The sequence below is a fragment of the Trachemys scripta genome, chromosome 7, assembly GCF_013100865.1.
Source record: "Trachemys scripta elegans isolate TJP31775 chromosome 7, CAS_Tse_1.0, whole genome shotgun sequence".
NCBI classification, from domain to species: domain Eukaryota; kingdom Metazoa; phylum Chordata; order Testudines; family Emydidae; genus Trachemys; species Trachemys scripta.
The window spans coordinates 99,077,789-99,090,391 of record NC_048304.1 but is presented as its reverse complement, the minus strand read 5'-3'; the positions used below and the strand labels follow the sequence as shown (position 1 = coordinate 99,090,391).

At 39.3% G+C, this 12,603-nt stretch overlaps 1 protein-coding gene across 2 annotated transcripts in view; it reads left to right on the top strand.

The window, feature by feature from the left end:
* Positions 1–9,654, top strand: part of LRRC27 (leucine rich repeat containing 27) — a 56,961-nt gene extending 47,307 nt beyond the window's left edge. For both annotated transcript variants that reach the window (XM_034777158.1, XM_034777157.1), the window contains exons 10-12: positions 3,374–3,525; positions 6,725–6,851; positions 8,935–9,654. In XM_034777158.1, the coding sequence (XP_034633049.1) occupies positions 3,374–3,525; positions 6,725–6,851; positions 8,935–9,075 (420 nt within the window). In that variant the 3' untranslated portion in view covers positions 9,076–9,654. The remainder of the gene's footprint in view (positions 1–3,373; positions 3,526–6,724; positions 6,852–8,934) is intronic.
* The last annotated feature ends 2,949 nt before the right edge of the window (positions 9,655–12,603 follow it).

Sequence of the window (12,603 nt, the reverse complement as noted above, 5' to 3'; positions counted from 1 at the left end):
AAGTGGAAAATTAATATTTATATTTAATACAGGTCAAATCTAAGGAAGAAATAATCTTACTTTCTCCTTTGAGTAACTGTCCAGATGCACATTTCACTGATGGTGCACAGTCACCTTGTGCATTAGTGGTAGGAGTCTTTTTGACCAGCAGTACCCTTAGTGTGTACATGTGCTCTTCAGTCTTCATGCTCCTCTGCAAGGGCATAGAAGGACAAGGCATGCCCACTACCATTCAGTTCCTCTTCCTGCCTCATGGGTTAAAGATGGAGCCTATCCCCTCCTTATAGCTTTAGCTAATAGTTTTACAGTTAGTTTTATAGTATAGTTAGTCTTTTTAGTAGTTTTTAGTAGTTTGGTTGTCTGTTGAAACCTTTAGTTGTGAGAATTTACCCATTCAGTAAAGCATCATCTGGTTTGTCTGGGTTTAAACATTGCTTCTCATGTAAAGGAATATCCCAGATACAGACAGAAACTCAAAGTGCCTCTGTTGTCTGGGAGAATTGCACATTCCCAGTAAATATGTGATTTGCAAGTCCTTCAGCTACTGAGCTAGAAAGGACAGAGCGGCCCACCTTCAGGTCTTTCTAATGACGAAGTCAATGAGATCTGCTTCTGAACTGGGCTCACTAGACCCCCATGTACAGGGACCTCTTGAGTCAGAGTGTGGGCTCTTTGCCTTCAAGAGCTCTGACTCAAATTGTGACTACAGTGATGGCATCATCCCCAGATAGACCACAGGGAGCTAGAAGTCCAAGGGGCAGGTCATCTACCAAGGTGTCCTCTAATAGGAAAATCTCCCTATAGCACTGAACATTGAGATTTCGCTGTTCAGAATGGTTCCCACTGAAGCTCAGCCTTGAGCCTGTTCCAACCATACAGCACCAAAGCATCTGGTACTTGAAAATGGAACCTTGGGAAAAAGAATGGCACTAACCCCAACACAGTCTACCTCAATGGCCCCGCACCAACTCTTCTGGAACCAAGCCAGTCAGGACAGTGCACTGTCACTGTTGCAGAGATTCCTACACCACCTTGACAAAACCTGGTTCTCATGCAGCCATCCACACTGCCATGCTTGGCATCAATGGACCTGCAGATTCACCAAAAACCACAATCTTCCCTGCTGTTGACTTCTGCACTACAGTCAGCCCCGACTCTATCTAATAGTGTGGCACCATCAGTCCTTAATACTCTGAAGGCCACAGCATCATCATGGATCCGAGCTATGCATTCTTCTCAGATTCATCTTCAGAACTGGGGGATGAGAAATTCCACCCTGGATCCGAGCTATGCATTCTCCTCAGATTCATCTTCAGAGCTGAGGGATGAGAAATTCCACCCCACAACATACTTACCCAGACAGTTGCCCTCTTATAGAGGATCCAGACACACTTCACAGAAAAGATTTTGGGACCCAAGAATCCAGGCTTATGGTTACTTATCCCCTCGCCACCAGGGTCTTACCCACCAATGCCCATGTGGCCTTGCTGGGGACCCTGGTCAGCTCAGAGCAACTTCAACCCCAGAGAGCAACCATGCCACCAGAAGGTGGCCACTTCCAGAGCACCGCACATTCAGATCCCCACCACCCTTTTCCAGTACCTGAACAACCACAGGTAGAGGAGGAGGTACTGGCCTCACAAATGAACAACTATAATGGTTTCCAAGACCCATTAAAAGGCTGGCCAAGACCCTCCAAATCCCTGTTGAGGCAGTGGAAGAACAGACATATAAACTGGTAGACATATTTTAAGGATCTGCAGTAGGGAAGATGGCCCTCCCAGTTAACGAGGACATACATCCAGCCAGAACTTTGTGGCAGACACCTGCTTTGGCACCACCTACCTCCCACAGGCATCCAGACAAGAAATATCAAGTGCCTTCTATGGGTGCAAAATTCTTTTACCCGCATCCTATCCCATCCTCCTTTGTAGTCACAGTAGCAAATGAATAGGCAAAACAATTCAGATCCACACCACAGGAAAAAGAGCCAAAGAGACCAGATTTATTTGGAAAGCCTACTCCTCAGCAAACGTACAATTCTGTGTAGCCAGTTATCAGGCCGTATTAGCTGGATATGACTTTTGCATACATAAAAGGCAGCTTTCCTTTGTCGACAACTTTTCCCACAACAATTATGAGGACTTCATGTCACTTGTTAATTAGGGCCAGCTCATAGCCAGAATGAGCCTCCAAGCAGTACTGGTACAGCAGAAATGGCTGCCAGATCAATGGAAATGGCTGCTATCATGTGTTGGTCATTGTGTTTTTTTCACACCCCTGAGCAACAAAAGTTTTGCCGACATAAGTGCTAGTGTAAATATGGCCTTACTGTGTGCAGTAACTGTAGTTCTTTGAGATATGTTCTCCATATGCACGTTCCGCAACCTGCCCTTCCATCCCCTCTTCCTTGGAGTCCTATTATAAGAGATGCTACAGTGAGAAGAACTGAATGTCCTCATAGAGGATAAAGAGTGTATGCACACCCTATAGCTGCTGCTGGCCAAAATAACTCAGATCACTAGCACATAAGGCACCTGCGCACTAGCAGTGGAATTTGCATGTGGACAGTACATCTCAAAGAAGTACAGTTACTGTACATGGTAAGTAACTTTCCTATATTTTTAGAGACTGAAAGAGCTTTCCTTTATGGATATATGTATACTGTATACTCCACGGGTAGAGGAAGATTTTCAGTGCACACACGGGACTTGGGTAGGCTGACCAAATAGCATGTGTGAAAAATCGGGACGGGGGTGGGGGGCAATAGGAGTCTAAATAAGAAAAAGCCCCAAATATCAGGACTGTCCCGGTAAAATCAGGACATCTGGTCACCCTAGACTTGGGTGTATCATGAAATTGCTTTACAATGGGAGTTGGGTATCTAACTGCCTTTTGTGCCTTTGAAAATTTCCCCTGCAATTATTTAATTTCCTTATTATACACAAAATAATCCATAAGAGATATTGTTTAAACCAAACCTTTCTTCTCACAGTCTTGATTCTTGGTGCACTGAACACTGTAGATAATCCTCTTCTTGTAGTAATAGAATAATTTTCATAATAAATTAAAAGAGGAGTGAAAATATGGAAAATGTCTCCTCAATATTAAATCAAACCTAAGAATTTTTATAGAAACCCTTCCTATCAAGCATATTGTTTGTAGGAAAGACTTTGTTGCATTTCTGGTATCTCAAATAATCACCAACCACTCAACAAAAAAAGTTTACCCATTTTGCAGTGGTGATCATTAGGCATGATTTAAAAAAAAAAGCTTTCCACAGACGCTTAATCTCAGTACTGAAATAGTTTTTAATTGATGATGCTGTTCCATGAAATGTGTCAGTCCCATATTATGTTGCACTTTTTTATAGATATCAAAAAGTGCACCATATGCTACTGATAACATCAATTATCACAACACAAGAGAAGGATGTGAAAACCTAAAGAAACGCACTCCTGAAAAAAGTGAACATGTGAGAAGAATGTTGAAAGTAAATTCTATAAGAGATGCTGAAGCTGCAAGGTTAGTAACAAGTACCAGAAACTTTAAAATTTGTTCTTAGAAAATCCTTCTGTTTTATTAGTGTGAAGATATAAATAGATTGCTTTGCTGTTCCACATAACAGAAACATCCCTCATCTTTATAGAACAAAATAAACCCGCATAGTAAAAAAATAAAAACTAGTTCTTAACGGCTAAAAATGGTTCATGAAAAGAACAGTTATTCTCTCTTCTCGACTGGATCTGCATCTGAGCTGCATCCATTTCAGAATCCTTCATGTATAGTGCAACTGCAATAGCATATTGTCATAATAATAATGATATTGTACTAAGGGCTTGTGTACATTTACAGTGCTGCAGCAGCGCAACTGCACTGGCACTTAGTGAAGACACTACTATGCCAATGGGAGAGCTTCTCCAGTCACCATAGGTACTCCACCTCCCCAAGATGCGGTAGCGAGGATCACTGGAGAAGGCCTCCTGTCAACATAGCACTGTCTACACTGAGGGTTAGGTTGGTATAACTATGTCGTGGAAAATCCACACCCCTGAGCAACATGATTATATCGACATAAGTTCCTAGTGTAGACCAAGCTTAATGCACCTATCTTTGTACATGTTAAGGCAATGAATGTGGGCCAGAGAACTGGGCAGGAATTGAATGTAAGTGGTCCTTGTTGTCTGTCATCAGGGCTGAAAGAATCCCAACTAATTGATAGCCAAATCTCAAAAGGTTCAACTGGGACAAAATTTTGCATGCTTATCTGAATTACTTTGGTCTGTAAATCAGACTGGAAAATCTCTTAAAAACACAGCCTTCTTATGGGAGTAACAGAACTTTCTAGTTCTAGTCCAGCCCCAAGCCATTGAAGAGTGTGAGAATGAGAACAAACCCCAAAGGTAAGCCATATTTTTTAATCTCAAAAAAACATCAGGTTCCAGTTTTGGAAAAACTTCAGGGAATTTTATTTTATTGACTTTTATTTTATTTGTATCCATTTTTTTTTAATAGAAAGCATGCTGGTGCACTCCAGGTTTGTACATTTAGCAGTTAGTATATAAGCTTCTGGTATGCAGTGAAATATGAGGATTAACTGACCTGAAATGTGCAACTATATTATGACTAATGTGCAGTTTGCCATCCTTACTGATAGACACTATTCCAGGGGAAAACTACTTTACAGATTTACCTAAATCAAGAACTATTGTTACCAGCCTTAATTACAAGGACACTGTGCTGAACCCTGAAGTAATGAGGAAAAGATATGGTTATAGTTACTACACTTACAGTCTGGCCCATCTTTCATTCAATCAAGTGTAAGGAGTGGAGAAAGTAAGGAAAACTACAACAAATAGGTTTACTCAATAATTATTATATTTAAATCCTATTCTTGTATTGTATGCTGTTGGTACTAAACTTTGACAGGTCTTTGTAAATAATTACTGGTATTTTCCTTCTGTGGGACTGAGTTGTAATATTCCTCTCACATTCAGTCTGTCACAACTTTCTTTGGCAGTTGTGGGCAATACTTTGGATTTGGAATGCAGTCTGTGCATGCTGTACATTGCTCAACTGCTCAGACTGGTCAGAGTGTAGTAGCAGCTTCCAATGTTTCTTTAGCATTCCTCCTGCAATGCTTCATTAAACTTCATTTGCTTGCTGCTCTGACCTGCCTAGCAGTGCTCCCCTGAACTTCTGCCTTTCAGGCCAGCTACTTCTGCACTTTCTTCACAGCCCATCTTCACATACATATGTTTTGGGAACATGGGTGTTTCTTCTCAGTTCCCTCCCTCACTACTGGAGGTCTCCAAGAAGATTCAATTTCTCCTATTATTCACCACTCTACCTTGGGCACTCAGGCCTTTGTGTTCAGGCAGTTTATGCTGCCCTCTCTTGCAGCAGCATCTAATGAAATGATAAGTAACTTCCAGGAGAGGGTTGAGCCACGTACACATATATTTTAATGCTCCTATATAATAAAACAAAGAAACAATAAAACAATGAAACCAGTGTCATTTTTAAGTCTGCTATGAAACTAACCTCCTATAGCATTAAGGTCCTCTGAGTTCTAAAGCCTTCAGTTCTTTTAAATTTATTTAAAAGTTCTTCAAACTAATTTTAATTATATATAGTTACATACCAAAAACTGCATTGCAAAGTCAAGCCCTCAAAAATTAGGAAATGGCAGAATTAAGATTGCTTTTGCAACCTTAATTGTCCCTCTTATGCATATGCATCATGACAGCCTTCAACTACATAATCACACACTTCCCACACACACACACATTACCCCTCCCTCTTTTGGTCCACAGAATGGACAGTGCTCACTAATCTACTGTGTCTTATTTACTGCACACTATTCAAACCCTGCTCTGAAGATAGAATTATTAATTTCCTCATGGGCTGCTATTCGGTTCTCATCACTATAGTATTTCAGTGCTTCACAAACCCGTAATGAATTTGTTTTCACAACACCACTGTGAGGTGAGGTGGTATTATTAGTTCCATTTTACAGATAGAAAACTGAGCCACAGAGAGATTAAAATCAAAATGCCCACTAATTTCGAGAGTCCAATCTGAGGCACCTACAGCCTGAATTTTCAGAGTACTTAGCATTTCATAGTACTTTATACGTTCAAAGTACAGCTCCTTATGACTTCAGTTGCAGCTGTCAGCACTTAGCCAATCAGACCCCAAGGCCTCAAGCTGTGCACCCAGAAAATGACAAACACAAAGTTATAGGCCACCTTTAAAAAGTTTTGGTTTAAGTGATTTGACCCGCATTACATAGGAACTCTATGGCAGAGGCAAATTCATTTCTCTAGAGCAGCATTCAGCAGCTTGAACTATGAAACCACCCTTTCTATTCCTGCAGTCCCTTGCCTCTTTCACTCCACGCTTTCCAACTTCTGCAACAAGGAGACAGGGCTTCTACAGACAACAGCCTACATAATCCTGATTCATCCTCAGAGCACCATCCATCCTGTGTGCTGAATGAGCTGTGGCCCTGTGGAATAAAATAGTATGTGATTATGTAATTGAAGAGTATAACATAATGCATTCGCACAACTCCATATTAACCAATGCAAAGAGAACTGAACTTTTGTTTTTGTTCCCCTTGATTATGTTTATACGCAGCAAAGGTTTAAAACTAGATTGGAAGTGAAAGGTTCAATGAATATAAAAGAACTGGAAAACTATTTTTATCCTGTTTATTCAGTGCCTCCAGGGAAAAGGAATTGGAACAACGCATCAAACAACATACACAAATGATGAAAGAAAGAAGAAAAAAGTCAAAAGGGACACCCCAAGAGGAAATGCAGAGAGCAAAACAAGACCTTGAAACGGTAAGTATCATAGCTTCCCTTTGACATACAGTGCCCTCCTCTTAATTCAGTCATTGGTTTAATTTGATCTTTCATTAATTTTATCAAATCCTCAGGCACCAAACACTTTGTATTAAAAATACTAATTTCACATTTGACTTTGGTCACTTTACATTAAGATTATTATTGAATAGTTCAATGATTGTGTATAGAAAGTTTCAGTTTCATTAAGTCCGAAGCTAAAATCTTGAACAAGATAGAGGAAAGAGTCCAAGAAAGACATAATAGGTGGTAAAAGGTGAATGCAACTACAAGTGATGTAGACATTTTGATATTATAAGAACTACCATGTGCTGTGCAAGCTGCTCTATGATTGTAATGTAGATATAAAGGTGAAATCCAAAATTTTCAGAAATGGGAACCTACAGTTAAAATATGGATTTAGAAGTCCATATTTAGACATCTAAATAAGTTGCTTGATTGTCAAAAATGATAAGTATGCAGCAGTCCCATTAAAGTCAATTTAGTTGTGAAATTCCATTGTTTCAACATCATTAAATTTTATTTCAATCTATACATTTTAAAATGTTGTACAGACCAACTTGGCAGAAAAAATATTTTGATTTTTTTTTCTTCCTACCACTACTCTCTAACAATGAAACAAAGTAATAGGTAATATCACATTTTAGCCAAAATCAAAATGAGATGCATCTTGATAAAATAGGCCTCTATTTTTCATTTAGACTATTGTATTTTTAAATTTGTTCTCTGTATTCAGTAAAATCCAGCAATTCCAAATCAATTCTTTAACCAGTGACCGATTCTGCAACTGCAGGCTAGGCGAACCCAGACTGTCTGTTTGTTCATTTATATAAGGGATTGCTATATGCTGATTTAAATCAAGTAGTTCATTTTCCAAGTTTCTAGAAATATTTAGTTTAATTTTTTAAAGGTTTTTATAAGGTTTTTTAAAAGACTATTTTGGAATAAGTACCAAGGTCCCAATCCTGCAAAGATTTACACATGTACTTCACTATAAGCTTTGTAGAGTAAGTGTGTGCATAATTCTTTGCAAGATGAGAGTCTAAGAATTTGTGAAACCCATAGATGTATTACACTGGCATATTAAAACCATCCATTTCATTACACTTTACAAAATTCAAGATGTGCTTAACAGCAAAAGGGAAGAAAATGTTATCGAAAAGTGAAGTACTATCTTTAAAGAATGAAAAACTTTATGAAGATTTATAATATCTACCATGAATTTCCTCCAAAATTCAGGATTTACTACAATTTAAAGACCAGAGATTGTCTATACTTACACACTGGTTCGGCGGCTGGCAATCGAACATCTGGGTTTGATTTATCGTGTCTTGTCTGGACGCGATAAATCGAACCCAGAAGTGCTCCCCGTCAACTCCGGTAATCCTGCTCGCCACGAGGAGTACACAGAGTCGATGGGGGAGCCTGCCTGCCGCGTCTGGACCGCGGTAAGTTCGAACTGAGGTACGTCGAATTCAGCTACATTATTCACGTAGCTGAAGTTGCGTACCTTAGTTGGATTTGGGGGGTTAGTGTAGACCAGGCCTAATATATATGTAGGAATATGAATCCTGCTTTTTCTTATATTGGTAAAGGAGTAAATGTATGTATCAGTGTGAGGATTCGAATACCTAGAAAATACATTTATTGTTAACAGGCATCATGCATATCGTCATAAGCCTGATTTTCAGTCATAGCCTCTATTTGTGTGCATGCAAAATTGCCTTTGCACATACTTGCACCCACTCTTCGCAGATGCAAAAACCTGTGTGTGCTCCTGCAAATCCTTGTTTGACGTTTGTGGTTGCAAACTCTTAACATTGGCACACAAGCCATGTTTTAAGTGTATACACAGGTGTTCTACCTGTGAAGTGTAGGTGCATGGATGTGTGTAGGCAGTTTTGCATGCACACAAATAGAAGATGTTTAGACACCCAGCTGAAAACATGGCCCAATAAATCTCTGCAGTTTCTTCTTTGGTTAATTATATAATATTAATCAGATAATAAATTAGACTTTTAAAAAACTTTTTCTGGTGATTTTATTTTATTTTTTATCATAGGCTGAAAAGCTTCAGGCTGAGCTAGCACAAGTAAAACAAGAACTTCAGCAGGAGTATCGGTTTACTGCCTTCACGGGCGAGCCTGTTCCTGATTCACCGAGAATGCAGCCTCATAATATCTTTTCTACCATGAAATTTTAATTGCCTGAAATTCTTAAAAGAACATTTGTCTTACAGTATACATCTGTATTGGAAAGCTGCTTTTCAGAAGGCTTTAAAAGTGCTCCCTTTGTTACCTATTCTTGTTGATTGTGTTTTAACAAAGTTTTTAAATTAGAATGATAATAAATCATTCTATCTTGTCCATTCAACTAACATAATTTCAGTAGATTTATAGTTACATGGTTATAAAGTGTTTTTGGTGTTATATTGTGTTTCTTTTACTGTTTCTTTCTGACCTTCTTAAGATCCCATTCTGCAATTTTTACTCACGCAAACCCCCTATTGAAATATGCTTCAGTTGAAGTTTTGCCTAGGTAAGAATTGCAGAATGTATCCTTTACAATGTACATTATTTGGGGCAAGAAACTATTTTTTATTTGTATGTTTATTAATTTAAAATAACATGATCACCTACAGTGCTATATAAATTAATAATGTAAAGAATAATGTATCCCCAACCATGCACTGTATCTTAGGGTTGCAGTTGCATCAGGGGATTCTGGTGTCATAGCCACAACATTAGTAATTGTTAAAGTGCAGCTCTGCTATCTAAGGATACTTTTCCTTAGTATCTTAGCAGGAAGATCCTGGGCACTAGAAATATAATTGTGTATTTTTCTTCAATGAATAAAATATTTAAGTATTTTATTTTCAACTTTCTTTCCCCTAGGTGGCATCACTTTCTGTCTCCAGCACCATGATGTAGGGCTTGGATCCTGTTTACAGACAGTGGGAGCTGACAGCTCCAAAAGTCAGCTGCAGCTGGAGGGAATGTGCTGCCTGCTGCCCTCTAGTCCAGGAGGGAGATACAGATGCTGGCAAGGCAAGGGAACCACTGAAGGAAGCAGGAGAAGTGTTGGGGATATTCTGCTATAGCTAGTGACATCCCCCTACCCCCAATTTGAATGAGTAGAGAGGAGACAGGAAAGGACTGGAGGAAAGGCGTCTAAAAGCATTGGAGCCAGGAGTAGGAAGCAGCTACGCAGGAAGCCAAGAGCATAGCAAGAGTAGGGGATAGGTGGGATAGTGATTGAGATAGGGATGACATGGGACAACTATACAAGCCAGCTGTAGGGAGGTGAGGAAGAAGGGCGTAGGGCTAGAGTCAGCCCTTTTGAAGGGATGTATTATCAATCAATTCCTTCCCCAATCTCCCAGCAGTTGTATCTGTAGTACCCCAGCAAATTCCTCTAATTACTCCCTTGCTTTGTCAGGGTCTGAATCACCGTGCTGGTGAAGGGGAAGCAGGTAACAGATTATCTCAGGCTGCTGCTAAATGCCTTCAGAGCTGTCATGCTCTGAAATCTAATCCCTTCAATATCAGGCTGCAGCCAGAAAGTGGGGCCTCCCAAAGGAGAGAAAGAGAAAAGGTAAAAATAAAACACTTGAGCCTGAATCACCACAGTGTGACACCAATTTTATAGGAGTGTTAGTCCTTTGAAATATGTGGAGTTATCTAGATGTAAAACTGGAGTAATGCAATGGTGTCTGAAGACCTTTTGCCTTTCTTTTCAAAGCAAAATCCCCATTATTTATTGTACTAATGCCCAGGAGTCTCCTAAATATAAAAGTCTTTAGTATTTAAAATGGTGCTAATGACCCTTTAATATCACGAGAGCCTCAGAAGGAAACAGTGGATAATTTCTGAACATTATGTCTATTATTTCATTTTATATATTGAAATACAAGTCTTCCCTCCCTGTCTGATCTTTGTGGTCTCCCCTCTCAGCCTCCTCTCCTTGTTTCTGGAGTCATTTGTCTTTCTGCTGCACTCCATGCCTCGCTGGGGTTTTTCACCTTTCTCCAGCTTGATGATGTAAATTTAAAACTTACCTGAACTCCAAATGTCTTGATTACAGTTTGATTGAAATATGGCCTGCTACTGGGGCACAAAATGAGGGTCATAAAACAGCTCTCTGGTCACAGGAAGCTGTGCTGGATGGGAAAGAGTTGAATTCACGGTTGGGGGAAGGAGGGGTTCCTGTGCAGAAAGTGAGGTGCAAACCTATGGAGTGTCCTGTAGAGGAAATTTTTTTTCGAGGAAGAGGATGGAGAGGACAGAGAGGAAAGGGTGGCTAGCAAACAGAATCCAGGAGTGGCTGGTATTGCTGGTACTTCAGAATATGTGGCCCAGTTTGATCATGTCTTAATCTGCTCCTGGATACATACAGTTTTACATGTTCGTATTTTGGAATCAAATACTGATTAATAATGATTCAATACCTACTGAGTCAAGTTCTGCTCTCACACAAGTGTACAGTCCAAAGTAACTCCATTGGTTTCAATGGAATGTCTCTGGATTGACACTGTTGAAAATGAGATTACAATTTGGCCCATTTTTTTGTATGACTGCTAACACTGTAAAATGTTGTTTAAGCATTCTGTTCACTGTTTTCATATATACTAAATGTGTAGCAATGTACATTTAGCCATTAAAAATGCTAACATTGAAGAGAAAATACAAAGCACTTGTATATTAATCACTTAAATATAAAGTGATCATATAGTCAACAAAATTATTTTTACCTGAGCACTAGTTATTTTTAAATTCAAGAATATTATTAAAATAATTTGTTCTTCTAAATACACTTATCGTTCATACTGTAATTCTAAATAATGTTGCCTAAATAAATTGCATTAGTATGTAAAGATGTATAAAGAGTTTGGGTCTGGACAGATTATTTAAATGGCTTGTTTAGCGTTGTTGTAAAATCTGCATTGTAAGCTATTTTGCTCAGTGCAGCATACACTTGCCTCTGCACCCAGTCACTATTTTAGCGGGTGCAAAGATGGGAAAAGGCCACAGCTCCACCATCATTCCGCCTTTCCCTGCCTTCTCTGAAGATGCTAGCACCAGTTGTGACACTGGCTGCCGCCTAGCACAATACCAGCACTCCCCTGCCACACTATGTCTGGCCCCTACACACACGTGCAAACCGGGGAAACTCCTTGTGCCCTCTTTCCACTCTGCACAGTCTTAATTTGCACCAACGTTATGGGCCAAATTTGCCTCTTGTTTGTCCATCTTTTTAATAGAAATGTCACTCAATCTACTGTCAGCTGCATTGATGTAGATTCAGTGTAAATCAGGTTCATAGAGTTGCTTTGAATGGACATGAGTGGAACTGAGAGTAGAATTTGTCTTTTGTTTGAAAGCTTGGATTCTATGAAAAGGGGACATAAGAATAAACTATCTTGATACTTGAACCTTATGTTTCCTCTGCATCAACTTTCAGTGAGATAACATCAGCATTGTTTAATTTATAGTTTCTTACTTTTGTTGTCCAAGGAATTATGTAAATGTCAAGTCTTGTAAGTAGACTTCCAGTGAATGTGGAACATCCTGCTTTCAATGATACTTCAGAAGGTTGTTTTCCTTCTGCAGCTCACTCTGGATTTCTCTGTCCTTGATAGTGTCAATATTCTTCTTTATGTTTTCACATTGCTTTCAATATATTTTCAAGGTTCTGAAGATCAACAGGAAAGTCAAGGCTGATTGTCTGAAAT